General features: G+C 44.4%; 1 protein-coding gene across 1 annotated transcript in view; it reads right to left on the bottom strand.

The window, feature by feature from the left end:
- Positions 1 to 14,180, bottom strand: part of CHP1 (calcineurin like EF-hand protein 1) — a 50,626-nt gene that overhangs the window by 5,253 nt on the left and 31,193 nt on the right. Inside the window, exons 4-5 of the mRNA XM_054450309.2 lie at positions 13,755 to 13,882; positions 6,044 to 6,105 (exon numbers count right to left, since the gene is read on the bottom strand). Coding sequence (XP_054306284.1) covers positions 6,044 to 6,105; positions 13,755 to 13,882 — 190 coding nt within the window. The remainder of the gene's footprint in view (positions 1 to 6,043; positions 6,106 to 13,754; positions 13,883 to 14,180) is intronic.

Genomic DNA, 14,180 nt, shown 5'->3' with positions numbered 1-14,180 from the left:
CAATTAAAAGGCTTCGAGAATTGAGTAAGAGAATTTAACACTGTTTCACCAAATCTGTTTTAAACTTAACCAATCCTTGGGCCCCTGGGAATTCTATTAACATCTTTAGGGTGTGAACATACTTTGAAAATTGCTTCCTTAAACAAAATAAGCAACTTTAACAATTTGACTGTCAGGCAATATGGAAAGGCTGGTTCTTAGGCAATATGAAATGGGAGACAGGGTACCTTTCTGACTCCTTATTACTGCAGTCAGCCACCTCTGTCTTCAGATGGTAAGAACTGAACTTTTCCACAGGAAGGAAAGGGCCTCTAGCCCAGTGGTTCATGGGCTTCCTTTCCTCCACTCCTTTACTCCTTTACTTCCTTCTACAATCTCATGAAATAGATTTTTTTTTTTTTGAGATGGAGTCTCACTCTGTTGCCCAGGCTGGAATGCAATGGCACGATCTCAGCTTACTGCAACCTCCACCTCCCAGGTTCAGGCGATTCTCCTGCCTCAGCCTCTCGAGTAGCTGGGATTACAGGTGCCCAACAGCATGCTGGCTAATTTTTGTATTTTCAGTAGAGACAGGATTTTGCCATGTTGGTCAGGCTGGTCTCTAACTCCCAACCTCAGGTGATCTGCCCGCCTCGGCCTCCCAAAGTACTGGCATTACAGGGGTGAGCCACTGTGCCCGGCCTGTAATTTACTTTTTAAAAATCGATTTCATGGGCTGGGCATGGTGGAGAAACCCCATCTCTACTAAAAATACAAAATTAGCTGGGCGTGGTGGTGCATACCTGTAATCCCAGCTACTCGGGAGGCTGAGGCATGAGAATCGCTTCAACCTGGGAGGCAGAGGTTGTGGTGAGCCGAAATCGCACCATTGCACTCCAGGCTGGGCAACAAGGGTGAAATTACAAGCCAGGTGTGGTAGTGCATGCCTATAGTTCCAGCTATTCAGGCGGCTGAGGCAGGAGAATAGTCTGAGCCCAGGAATTTAAGGCTATGTGTGCTATGATCATGCCTGTGAATAGTTGCTGCACTCCAGAGTAGGCAGCAGAGGGAGAACCTATCAGTCAATCAACCAATCCATCAATAGTAAATTACATGATTTTCTAAAAAGAAAAAAAGCTGAAATACTGATTTGTATCCAAACTGATTATTTTTTAAATAAACCAATTCTTGAAAATCGGAAGTTTTGGCTGGGGATGGTGGCTCACACCTGTAATCCCAAAACTCTGGGAGGCTGAGGTAGGCAGATCATCTGAGATCAGGAGTTCGACAACAGCCTAGCCAACATGGTGAAACGCCATCTCTACTACAAATACAAAAATTAGCTAGGCATGGTGGTGGGCACCTGTAATCCCAGCTACTTGGGAGGCTGAGGCAGAATCGCTTGAACCCAGAAGGTGGAGGTTGCAGTAAGCCGAGATCACGCCATTGCATTCCAGCCTGGGCGACAAGAAAGACACTCCCTCTCAAAAAAAAAAAAAAAAGAAAATTGGAAGTTGTACATTTTAGGTACAAATGTACACAAATAGAAGAATTCATAAAAAGAGACAATGCGCCGGGTGTGGTGGCTCACGCCTGTAATCCCAGGACTTTGGGAGGCTGAGGCAGGTGGATGACGAGGTCAGGAATTCGAGACCAGCGTGACCAACATGATGAAACCCGTCTCTACTAAGAATACAAAAATTAAATTAGCCGGGCGTGGTAGTGCGCGCCTATAATCCCAGCTACTCAGGAGGCTGTGGCAGGACAATCACTTGAACCCAGGAGGTGGAGGTTGCAGTGAGCTGAGATCATGCCACTGCACTCTAGCCTGGGCAACAGAGCGAGACTCCATCTCAAAAAAAAAAAACAAAAAAAAACCCACCAAGACAATGCTAGCAAAGATAATCAATAGACAACCCATTTGCCATATTCCCTGTGTGTCACCAAGCAGATGAATCCAACCTCAAACAGCAGCTTCTTCAGATCCCAGACCAAATTTTTCTGAGGTGTTTTATTTGTAGAATTAGAAAACTGGATTATGTACGGGTATCTATAGTGTGAGTCAGAGGGTGGGGATAGAAGTAGTGGTGTCTTTAACATCATTTCACCAGGTGCAGTGACACATGCATGTAGTCCCAGCTACTGGACCCACGTACTTGGAAGGCTAAGGCCAGAGGATCACTTGAGCCTAAGCGTTCAAGCCAGCATGGGAAATGTAGCGAGACTGTCTCAAAAAAGAAAAAAAAGGTCATCTCATCCGATCTGTTAATGAGGACATGAAACAGCCCAGAGGTGGCTTGACTCAGGTCCCAGGAACCAGTGGCATGAGCTGTCTGCTCAGGCCTCCATTCCCAGCTCAGTGCTCCCTCTACCTGTCCATGTTGCCACTTATTGTTCCAGTCAAAAGTTTATTAGGCCAGGCGCGGTGGCTCATGCCTGTAATCCCAGCACTTTGGGAGGCCAAGGTGGGCTGATCACAAGGTCAGGAGTTCAAGACCAGCCTGGCCAATATGGTGAAACCCCGTCTCTACTAAAAATACAAAAATTAGCCAGGCGTAGTGGCGGGCATCTATAGTCCCAGCTACTCAGGAGGCTGAGGCAGGAGAATCGCTTGAACCCGGGAGGCGGAGGTTGCAGTGAGCTGAGATCATGCCACTGCACTCCAGCCTGAGCGACAGAGTGAGACTCCGTCTCAAAAAAATAAAAAAAAAAAGAAGTTTATTAGTGAATTATTATTATTAAGACAGAGTTTTGCTCTGTCGCCCAGGCTGGAGAGCAGTGGCATGATCTCAGCTCACTGCAACCTCCTCCTCCTGATTTCAAGCGATTCTCCTACTTCAGCCTCCCAAGTAGCTAGAATTACAGGGGTGAAACACCACACCCAGCCTACTATTATTTTTAATGTTTGGTGAGGGTTTATATATATATTCTTTATTGATTTAAGAAAGGTTCCCTCTACTTCTGATTTTCTAAGACTTCTTTTTTTTTTTTTTAAATCATGAATGGATGGTGAGGCCAGGCAAGCTGGCTCACACACTTTGGGAGGCCGAGGCAGGTGGATCGCCTGAAGTCAGGAGATCGACACCACCCCGACCAACATGGTGAAACCAAGTCTCTACTAAAAATACAAAATTAGCCGTGTGTGGTGGCGCATGCCAATAATCCCAGCTACATGGGAGGCTGAGTCAGGAGAATCGCTTGAACCTGGGAGGCGGATGTTACAGTGAGCTGAGATCGATCGCGCCACTGCTCTCCAGCCTGGGCGACAAGAGTGAAACACTGTCTCAAAAAAAAAAAAAAAAAGATAAATAAGTAAATAAAATAAAATGAAAGGATGGTGAATTTTATCAATTACATTTTTCTATGGAAAAGACCACTCAATTTTTCTTCTTTAAAGTGTTGGTGTGGGTGAAATATATTGGTTGATTTTCTAATGTTAAACCAACTTTGAATTTCTAGTATAATTGCACCTTGGCTATAATACATCCTTGGCTTTAATACATCTTTGGCTTTAAATATATATATATTATATTTTATATTGCTGGATTCCGTGTGTTAATATTTTGTTTAGGATTTTTATAACTATGTGAGTAAAAGAGATTGGGCTATAATTTTCTTTTCTTTTCTTTTTTTTTGAGATGGAGTCTTGCTCTGTTGCCCAGGCTGGAGTGCAGTAGCGTGATCTTGACTCACTGCAAGCTCCGCCTCCCGGGTTCATACCATTCTCCTGCCTCAGCCTCCCGAGTAACTGAGACTACAGGTGTCCACCACCATGCCCGGCTAATTTTTTGTATTTTTAGTAGAGACAGGGGAGACGGGGTTTCACCATGTTAGCCAGGATGGTCTCGATCTCCTGACCTCGGGATCCACCTGCCTCGGCCTCGCAAAGTGCTGGGATTACAGGCATGAGCCACTGCGCCTGGCCCCTAATTTTCTTTTCTTACGCTGTCTTTTATAAGATTGACAGGTGTGGCCAGGTACGGTGGCTCAAGCCTATAATCCCAGCACTTTGGGAGGCTGAGGTGGGCAAAATGCTTGAGCCCAAGAGTTCAAGACCAGCCTGGTCAACATGGCGAAACCCCATCTCTACTAAAAACACAAAAATTAGCCGGGTGTGGTGGAGCATGTCTGCAATCCCAGTTACTCAGGAGGCTGAGGCATGAGAATCGCTTGAACCTGGGTGGCGGAGGGTGCAGTGAGCTGAGATGGTGATATTCACTCCAGCCCGGGCGACAAAGTGAGACTCTGTCTCAAAAAACAAAACAAAACAAAACATAAAAAACAATTGTCAGGCAAAAGTTACACTAGCCTCATAAAATGAGTTGGCGAGAAAAGTAACTATCTTTATTGAAGTATAAATAATATACAATAAGCTGTACATATTTAAAATGGACAGTTGGGGCCGGGCATGATGGGTCATGCTTGTACTCCCAGCACTTTGGGAGGCCGAGGTGGGTGGATCACTTGAGGTTAGGAGTTCAAGACCAGCCTGGCCAATATGATGAAACCCCGTCTCTACTAAAAATACAAAATAAATAAATAAATAAATAAAATGTACAATCGGATAAGGCTTAACATATGTACCCACCCATGGCACCATCCTCACAATCAAGATAATGACCTCCAAAAGTTCAACCAGGACTTTCACCACAATCATATTAAGAAAACACGGGCCGGGCGCGGTGGCTCACGCCTGTAATCCCGACACTTTTAGAGACCGAGGCAGGTGGATCACCTGAGGTCAGATCTGGGCCAGAGCATAAACACATGCAACTATAGAATGACTGCCACTGTCTTTTCTTCAGAATGCAGAAGCCCATATGTAGCAACTTCCAAGAAAATAAACGCTTCTCGCTGAAGAAATTCCCAACTCAAAAGCAAGGGACGCTAACACTGACCTGCAGACTGTTTTGGTTTTTGCTCATAGAAATTTAAGAATACTTTGGGTTGCTCCTGAATCTGCCCTGAGTAATTTCATCCTAGGATGAAATGCCAGTCACTGCTAGTAGGAAAACAGGGAATTATCCCTAGGAGCAACAAAGAACAGTGGCAGTTAGCTCAGGGCACACCAGCACAGCAGCAGCTCCTTGACTCTTAGTCAACCCTAAGGACAGACTAAATAACAGCATTTAACTAAGTGTCATCAGAATTACCTGGCTGCCAATAATCTGATTTGGCAATAACTGAATTATCTGACGTAAATCTCAGATAGTACCTAAAAGCCATGTAGTTAGCTTTTATTTATTTACTTTTTTTTTTTTTTTTTTGAGATGGAGTTTCACTCGTCGCTCAGGCTGGAGTGCAGTGGCGCGATCTTGGCTCACTGCAACTTCCACCTCCTGGGTTCAAGCGATTCTACTGCCTCAGCCTCCCGAGTAGCTGGGATTACAGGCACCCACCACCATGGACGGCTAATTTTTTTTTTTTTAAGACAGAGTCTTGCTCTGTCGCCCAGGCTGGAGTGCAGTGGCGTGAGCTCTGCTCATTGCAAGCCCCGCCTCCCGGGTTCGTGCCATTCTCCTGCCTCAGCCTCCGGAGTAGCTGGGACTACAGGTGTCCGCCACCACACCCGGCTAATTTTTTGTATTTTTAGTAGAGACAGGGTTTCACTATGTTAGCCAGGATGGTCTTGATCTCCTGACCTCGTGATCCACCTGCCTCGGCCTCCCAAAGTGCTGGGATTACAGGCGTGAGCCAAAGCACCCCGCCGACGGCTAATTTTTGTATTTTTACTAGAGATGGGTTTTTACCATGTTGGCCAGGCTGCCCTTGAACTCCTGACCTCAGATGATCTGCCTGCCTTGGCATCCCAAAATGCTGGGATTACAGGCGTGAGCCACCATGCCCAGCCTAGTTAGCTTTTAAATAGTGGAGACATCTGTCTATGAAAACACAATGAGCCATTTCAAGTTTTCCCAGGTCATCTCCTTTGCCTTATAACCAGGACAGAACTCTGCACATAGCAGGTATTAAATAAATGCTTACTAAAGGAAAGAATAGTTCCTGCCCACGATAATAAGCAGGCAGAGTCCAAGCACAAGTTCTCCAGGAGCTCTCCACATACCTGTAACAGCTCATCACGGGAGATCTTTTCATCTTTATCCAAATCATATAGTCGAAAAGCAACTGTAAGGGAAAAACAAAAAGTTAGTCAAAATTCTGTAGTGTGTTGCCCCTTCTCAAGGAACTAAATATATAAGACACTAGACAGAAAACTGACAGCCAATTAATCGATTTTCCAAGAACAATTGCCATTACTTACTTGTAGGGCTTTTAAAAAGTTGTAACACTGAAGAATTGAGAATTGATGAGTTCTTAGATTAGATGAAGTATGGTCCCTCTTCCAACAAATCAGAAAACTTCATACAAAGAAAGCCAAATGTCCTTTTTCTTAACCTAGAATGTTAAACAACCCCCCCAAAACACCCCTTACGTGGTTCTGTAAATTAGGTCACCTCACACAAACATCAAATCTACCAGGTACCACTCAGGAAAAACCAACAATAGGCACCACACAGGCACCATGAGAGCTGACCACACAAAGTACCACTTTGGGAATAGAGCCTCCTGGGCAAAATGGTCTCAAATTTCAAGTAATTCTCTACCACTTAGGAGTCCTAGAGGTAAAGAAATTGAGTTTCAAATAAATATGATGGCTCAGATGGTCTCCTGGCCTTATCATGTTTCTTTCTCTTTAAGCCTTCTAGAAACTAGCATATAGGAGAACTTTGCTTGGGTCCATGAGATAGAAATCAGAAAAGCAAAATCATTAGATTTCTGCCATGTTGCTGAAGGGCTACCAACAGAATAGGGTGATAACACTGGGTGATTTTATAGGTGCCCTGACAAATCGCCAGCCTGAGGATGTGAATGTCTTGTCCCACAACTGAATTTAGCGTGGTTTTTAGGTTTTGAATCACTTCAAGAATGCCACTAAGATTGAGGGTCTTAAATAGAATGCTGCAAATACTAAAAGGCCCAAATCCGCTGCTCCAGAGCTATTAAGATCCCTGGATTTAGACTCTGTCCTTAGGAACTCACTATCTAGTAGAGGAGAGCAAGATACACGACTCTCGAATACATCCTAAGCACTACAACATATCCAAAATGCTGGGGGAACAAAGTGTATGGCAGACGTGGCTTTCTGGTGGAGCTGGGGAAATATCAAGGAGAGGTAACATTTGAACAAGGCCTTGAAAGACAAACAGAAATGTGACAAGGGGTGGTCATTCCAGGCAGAGCTATTATTAGGCACAAAGGCATAAGAACATGGATTAATATCTACAGGTTTAAATATCACTCCCCTCCAAAATAAAAGGGTGAGTCCACCAAAAGATGACATAAAAGTAATTTTAAAATCTAATTTACTCCTTGTAAGGTATATATCAGAATTCTAGGGAAAGGAAGTAGTTAGGAGAGACTTCATATATATATTTTTTTCTGCTCTGTTTAATTTGGTTGGCTTATTTTATTTTATTTTATTTATTTATTTTTTTCAGACAGGGTCCTGCTCTGTCTCCCAGGCTGGAGTGCAGTAGCACAATCATGACTCACTACAGCCTCAACCTCCCAGGCTCAAAGGATCCTCTCACCTCAGCCTCCAGAGTAGTTGGGACCACAGACACCACACCTGGCTAATTTAAAAAAATTTTTCTAGAGCTAGGGTCTCACTATGTTGCCCAGGCTGGTGAAAGGTACAAGGTCTTTGTCTAGATAAATTTGTTGTTGTTGTTGTTGTTGAGACAGAGTCTTGCTCTGTTGCCCAGCTGGAGTGCAGTGGTGCAATCTCAGCTCACGGCAAGCTCCGCCTTCTGGGTTCACGCCATTCTCCTGCCTCAGCCTCCCGAGTAGCTGGGACTACAGGTGCCCACCACCACGCCCAATTAATTTTTTTTGTGTGTGTTTTTAGTACAGACGGGGTTTCACCGTGTTAGCCAGGATGGTCTCGATCTCCTAACCTCATGATCTAACCGCCTCGGCCTCCCAAAGTGCTTGGATTACAGGCGTGAGCCACCGCGCCTGGCCTAAATTGTTTTTTTTTTTTTTTTGAGATGGAGTCTTGCTCTGTTGCCCAGGCTGGAGTGCAGTGGCATGATCTCAGTTCACTGTAACCTCCGCCTCCCGGGTTCAAGCAATTCTCCTGCAGCCTCCCGAGTAGCTGGGATTACAGGCATGTGCCACCACGCCCAGCTAATTTTTGTATTTTTAGTAGAGATGGGGTTTCACCATGTTGGCCAGGATGGTCTCGATCTCTTGACCTTGTGATCTACCTGCCTCAGCCTGCCAAAGCCCTGGGATTACAGGCGTGAGCCACCGCGCCCAGACAGCTGGTCTTGAACACCTGGGCTCAAGCAATCCTCCTGCCTCAGCCTCCCAAAGTGCTAGGATTATAGGTGTAAGCCACTGTGCCTGGGCCTTCAGCTCAAATTTCAACTCCTCAGAGAGGTTTTCACTGACCGCTCTTTCTAAAGTAGTGACATCTCCCTATGCCTTTCTCATCTCATGTATTCACTTCCTTCACAGACCTTGCCACCACAATAAATCTTCTTTATTCACCCGTCTTGTCTATAGTCTGTCTCTCTTATTAGATCATAAGTTCTAAGAAAGCAAAGGCCTTACCTGATTTATTCATCACTGTATCCTGGGCCTAAAATAGTACCTGGCATGTAGTAGGTGCTCAAACATTTGTTTAATGAAAAACCAAAGGAATGATCTCAGTCAAACCTTTACCTTCCTTTTTTATGTTTTTATTTTTATTTTTTTATGAGATAGGGTCTCACTCTGTCACTGGAGTGCAGTGGTGCAATCATGGCTCATTGCAGCCCCAAACTTCTGGTCTCAAGTGATCCTCCTGCTTCAGCCTCCTGAGCAGCTAGGAATACAGGCATGTGCCACCATGCCCAGCTCAATTTTTTTTTTTTTTGTAGATACTGTTGCCCAGGCTCTGCTGCCTAGGCTACAAACCTTTGCCTTTACTTCAATCAATGCTATTGCTTCTTCTTTTTTTTTTTCTTTTTGGGAGACGGAGTCTTGCTCTGTCGCCCAGGCTGGAGTACAGTGGCGTGATCTCAGATCACTGAAACCTCTGCCTCCCGGGTTCAAGCAATTTTCCTGTCTCAGCCTCCTGAGTAGCTGGGACTACAGGTATGTGCCACCACACCCAGCTAATTTTTGTATTTTTAGTAGAGACAGGGTTTCACCATGTTAGCCAGGCTGGTCTCAAACTCCTGACCTCAAGCAATCTGCCTACTTTGGCCTCCCAAAGTGTTGGGATTACAGGAATGAGCCACCATGCCCGGCTGCTTCTTTTTTTTTATTGTGGTAAAATACACATAAAATTTATCATTTAAACCTTTTCTACAGGTACAGCTCTGTGGCATTAAGTACTTTCACACTGTTGTGCAAGCATCACCACCATCCATCTCCCCATAACTTCTGCATCTTCACTAGCGGAAAATGTACCCTTTTAACAATAACTCCATTACCATCACCACCACCATCCCCCAGCCCTGGGCAACCACCGTTCTACTTTCCGTCTCTACAAATTTGACCACTCTGGAAACCTCACATAAGAGGAATCATACAGTATTTGTCCTTTATATCCACTTTATTTCACTCGGCATAATGTCTTCACGATTCATCCATGTTGTACCATGTGCCAGAATTTCCTTTTTTTTTTTGAGATGGAGTCTTGCTCTGTCGGCCAAGCTAGAGGGCAGTGGCGCGACCTCAGCTCACTGCAACCTCCGCCTCCCGGGTTCAAGCAATTCTCCTGCCTCAGCTGGGATTACAGGTATCCACCACCGTGCCAGGCTAATTTTTGTATTTTTAGTAGAGATGGGATTTCACCACATTGGCCAGGCTGGTCTCGAACTTCTGATCTCATGATCCACCCACCTCGGCCTCCCAAAATGCTGGGATTACAGGTGTGAGCCACCGCTGCCGGCCTCGGAATTTTCTTTTTTAATACAGACTAATATTTCATTGTATGTGTACACAACATTTTATTTATCCATTGATCTGTCGATGGACACTCGGATTGCTTCTACCTTTTGGATTCTTTGAGTAATGCTACTATTTCCTCCTGGCTACTCTCCCAAGCTCTACTCCGCCCATACTCCTCAACACCCAAGAACAGTATTCTAACGTAGACTCTCTCCACATCATTCTGTGTTATAAAAACTTAAACCATTCAAGAAGACAATTAGAATGTGGGAAGGAAAACCTGTAGACCTCTAGAATTCTCTCTTACTTACCATGCCCTGGGCATTCTAAGATAAATTATACCTTTCACTTTTTTTTTTTTTTAACACTATCCACCTGTAGATAGGGTTGTACCTTTTACACAAAGCACTATTATTACTATTATTATTATTCTTTGAGATGGAGTTTCACTCTTATTGCCCAGTCTGGAGTGGAATAGCGTGATCTCGGCTCACTGTAATATCCGCCTCCCAGGTTCAAGCAATTCTCCTGCCTCAGCCTCCTGAGTAGCTGGAATTACAGGCATGCAGCACCATGCCTGGCCAATTTTGTATTTTTAGAAGAGACATGGTTTCACCATGTTGGTCAGGCTGGTCTCGAAATCCTGACCTCAGGTGATCCACCCGCCTCGGCCTCCCAAAGTGCTGGGATTAGAGGCATGAGCCACCGCGCCTGGACTACAGAAAGCATTATTATAACCTCACCAATCCAAAGAGGAAAGCAATAAGGTACCACTTCCAGGAGACAAACAGAAGAGCAGAGTGGCACTATGTGTGCTTGGGCCTGTGCCTACATGGGCATAGTTCAGCCTTGCTGATTGTGATTAAAATTCTCTCACCGTGGCTTAGAAAATAAATAGAACAAAGTGTGTTCTCAGAGTTCCTGAAGACAGTATTCTATGCAAAGGATAATCCATAATAAAATTTGGTTCCACTCCTCTGTGAACCCACATTTCTTTTTTTTTTTTTTGAGATGGAGTTTTGCTCTGTTGCCCAGGCTGGAGAGTAATGGTGCAATCTCGGCTAACTGCAACCTCTGCCCCCCAGGTTCAAACTATTCTCCTGTCTCAGCCTCCCGAGTAACTGGGATTACAGGCGCCTGCCACCACGCCCAGCTAATTTTTTGTATTTTTAGTACAGACGGGGTTTCACCATGTTGGCCAGGCTGGTCTTGAACTCCTGATCTCAAGTGATCCACCCGCCTTGGCCTCCCAAAGTGCTGGGATTACAGGTGTGAGCCATCATGCCTGGCCTGTAAACCCAGATTTCTAAGTAATACATCCCCTTTCTCTCTTTTTTTTTTTTTTTTTTTGTTGAGACAGAGTCTTGCTCTATCACCCAGGCTGGAGTGCAATGGCATGATCTCGGCTCACTGCAGCCTCCACCTCCTGGGTTCAAGTAATTCTCCTGCCTCAGCCTCCTGAGTAGCTGGGATTACAGGCACCCGCCATTATGCCTGGCTAATTTTTTTTGTATTTTTGTGGAAATGGGGTTTCACTGTGTTGGCCAGACTTGTCTCAAACTCCTGACCTCAGGTGATCCACCTGCCTCAGCCTCCCAAAGTGCTGGGATTACAGGCGTGAGCTACCGCACCTGGCCCACATCCCCTTTCTCTAAGGTAAATGTGTCTCAGTGGCAAATGTGTTGCTAGGTATATGACATTCAGTTGCTCTCAGTCTACAGTAAGAGGCACCATGCTACAGCTTATATAGCCCTGTGGGAACTTCAAAGAGAAGCAACACATTTAGACAGAAATTGAGGACTTCTTGGACTCTTCTAGTCTTTTCTTTGGCGTTAGAATAGCTTCAGTTTTACTGGTCTAATTACATGAATGTGATCCCTATACACAGACTGCAACAGAATTCTAATTAATTTTTAGCTTCCTGTAAAAGTTAATCCAACAGCCAAGACTAAAGTATGTAATGAAAAAAACAGGCTGGGTATGGAGGCTCATGCCTGTAATCCCAGGGAGGCCAGGGTGCGATGACTGCTTGCATCCAAGATTTCGAGACCAGTCTGGGCAACATAATGAGACCCTGTCCCTACAAAAAATTAGAAAATAAAAAATTAGCTGGGTGTAGTGCACACGCCTGTGGTCCCAGCAACTTGAGAGGCTGAGGCAAAAAGATCACTTGAGCCAGGAAAGTCAAGGCCATAGTGAGCCGTGATCACGCCACTGCACTCAGCCTGGGTGAAAGAGTGAGACCCTATCTCAAAAAATTAAGCAAAAACAAAATAAAACCAAGCATAACCTGCATAGCATTTTGTTATCATTCTATCTCTTCCTGAAGTTTGCCATTTCGGTGGCATTCCAACCTTCTTCCTTAGCAGAACCCCAACCACAGCATCAGGAGGGGAATCTTATTAGCCTAATCTCCTCTGCACTCGAACTCTCCTGACCTAAACTGACTTATCAAAGTGAGGGGAAGGACTTACATTCCATGCTTGGGAGGAGTGTTGCTCAATTTCAGTCTCGATCTCTCTCTCTATTATATATCTCTCTTCCTCTAATGCCAGATGTGAACAAGAAAAAAAAAAAGCCCTGTTAACAACTGAGAGCTGTCATGTGACCATAATACTTTAGGATAAAACAGACTATGAGGATGGCAGAGTAAAGAGAAAAATCCCTAGTTCTTGAATCAACCGTCCTGCCAGCCTAATCTGACTTGTAAAGTGAGCTAACATAGTTCCTTATTGTTTAAGCCAGCTGAGTCAGCTAAAGGCATCCTAAGACACCAAGTAACGCCCAAATCCACTAGTGCTATTTGGAAGATTTTGTTTTGTTTTCTTTTCTTTGTTGAGACAGAGTTTCTGTCACCTGGGCTGAAGTGCAGTGGTGCCATCATGGCTCACTGCAGCCTCAACCTCTCAGGCTCAAGCAATTCTCCCACCTCAGCCTCCCAAGTACCTGGGACCACAGGTGCCTGCCACCACACCTGGCTAATTTTTGTATTTTTATTAGAGACAGTGTTTCACCATGTTGCCCAGGCTGGTCTCAAACTCCTAGGCTCAAGTGATCTACCTACCTTGGCCTCCCAAAGTGCTGGGATTACAGGCATGAGCCACTGCGCCCAGCCTTCAGTCAGTTTTAATACAATTGCAATTTCAACTTGTACTGAATAAAAAGAGAAATTTAATTTCAATTTCCTGGAGAAGTGTTGTAAGGGATTGTTCATGTACAATATTGTACATGAACCAATAAGGGCAGAAGGGAAAGCAAACAAGTATTAAAGGAAAAGAGGCATGAGACATGGGTATAAAAATCAAATCTTGCACTATACCCAGCTGTCCCCCTCTACTTAAGTCACATCCAGTGTCTATCAAATTCTAAGATGAGCTGAGGATTGCCATTATTCCTTAAAGGTGGGGCCTGGGTCTTGTTCACTATTGCCATGCTAGCACTTAACACAGTGCCTGGCACACGGTAGGTGCTCAATGAATTATAATGATACTAGGTAACACTTATTAAGTACCTAGTATATGCCAGGCACTATTTGAAGCACTTGACATTTATTAACTCATTTAATCCTCACAACAATCCAATGTGGAACCCCTTAGTATCCTATTTTACAGAAGAGAAAACTGAAGCCCAAAGAGGTTAAGTACCTTGCCCAAAGTCACACGGCCAAAAAAGGGTAGACTAGTATTTAATCTTGGCCAGTTTAGCTCCAGAGTCTGAGGTCTTAACCAGTATGCTCTTGTAAATGCTTGTTCAAATAATGAGTGAGTAAATACATGACTTTTAAGAAATGAAAAGCAAGTATTTTAAGCCAGAAGACTTTAGCTCCTTACAGTGCAGTTTGTTGCTTCGGCTGTTGAGTGGTTCAGGTCCATTCACATCTTTGCTCTTTTCATTATCCTCAATGGGGCGGAAATGAGCCAAAGTTCGCATGAATCCACGGAAGTTTACCTGGTCCTCTCTGATTGTGAAATATAACAAACACAACACCATGTCAATCACGGTGATTATTTCTTATGAACTAAATATACTGGCAACAGCTTTAGCTAAGGTAGCCTGAAAGTTCATTTAATGAGGTTGCTTTCCATACGCATGGTACTTTGGGACTCACAGTACCATATCATTTAAGCTTCACCCCAGCCTTGTAAGGCAGGTGCTATTACTCCCACATTATAAATGATTTAACCAGATTTAGGTAACAGGACTTACCAGGGCTAGAGTTATCTATTGAATTTACTTGCATCTCCTTTCCAAAAAAT

Source organism: Pongo pygmaeus, chromosome 16 (genome assembly GCF_028885625.2).
Source record: "Pongo pygmaeus isolate AG05252 chromosome 16, NHGRI_mPonPyg2-v2.0_pri, whole genome shotgun sequence".
In the NCBI taxonomy this organism is placed as follows: Eukaryota; Metazoa; Chordata; class Mammalia; order Primates; family Hominidae; genus Pongo; species Pongo pygmaeus.
This window is presented reverse-complemented; position numbering and strand designations above follow the sequence as displayed.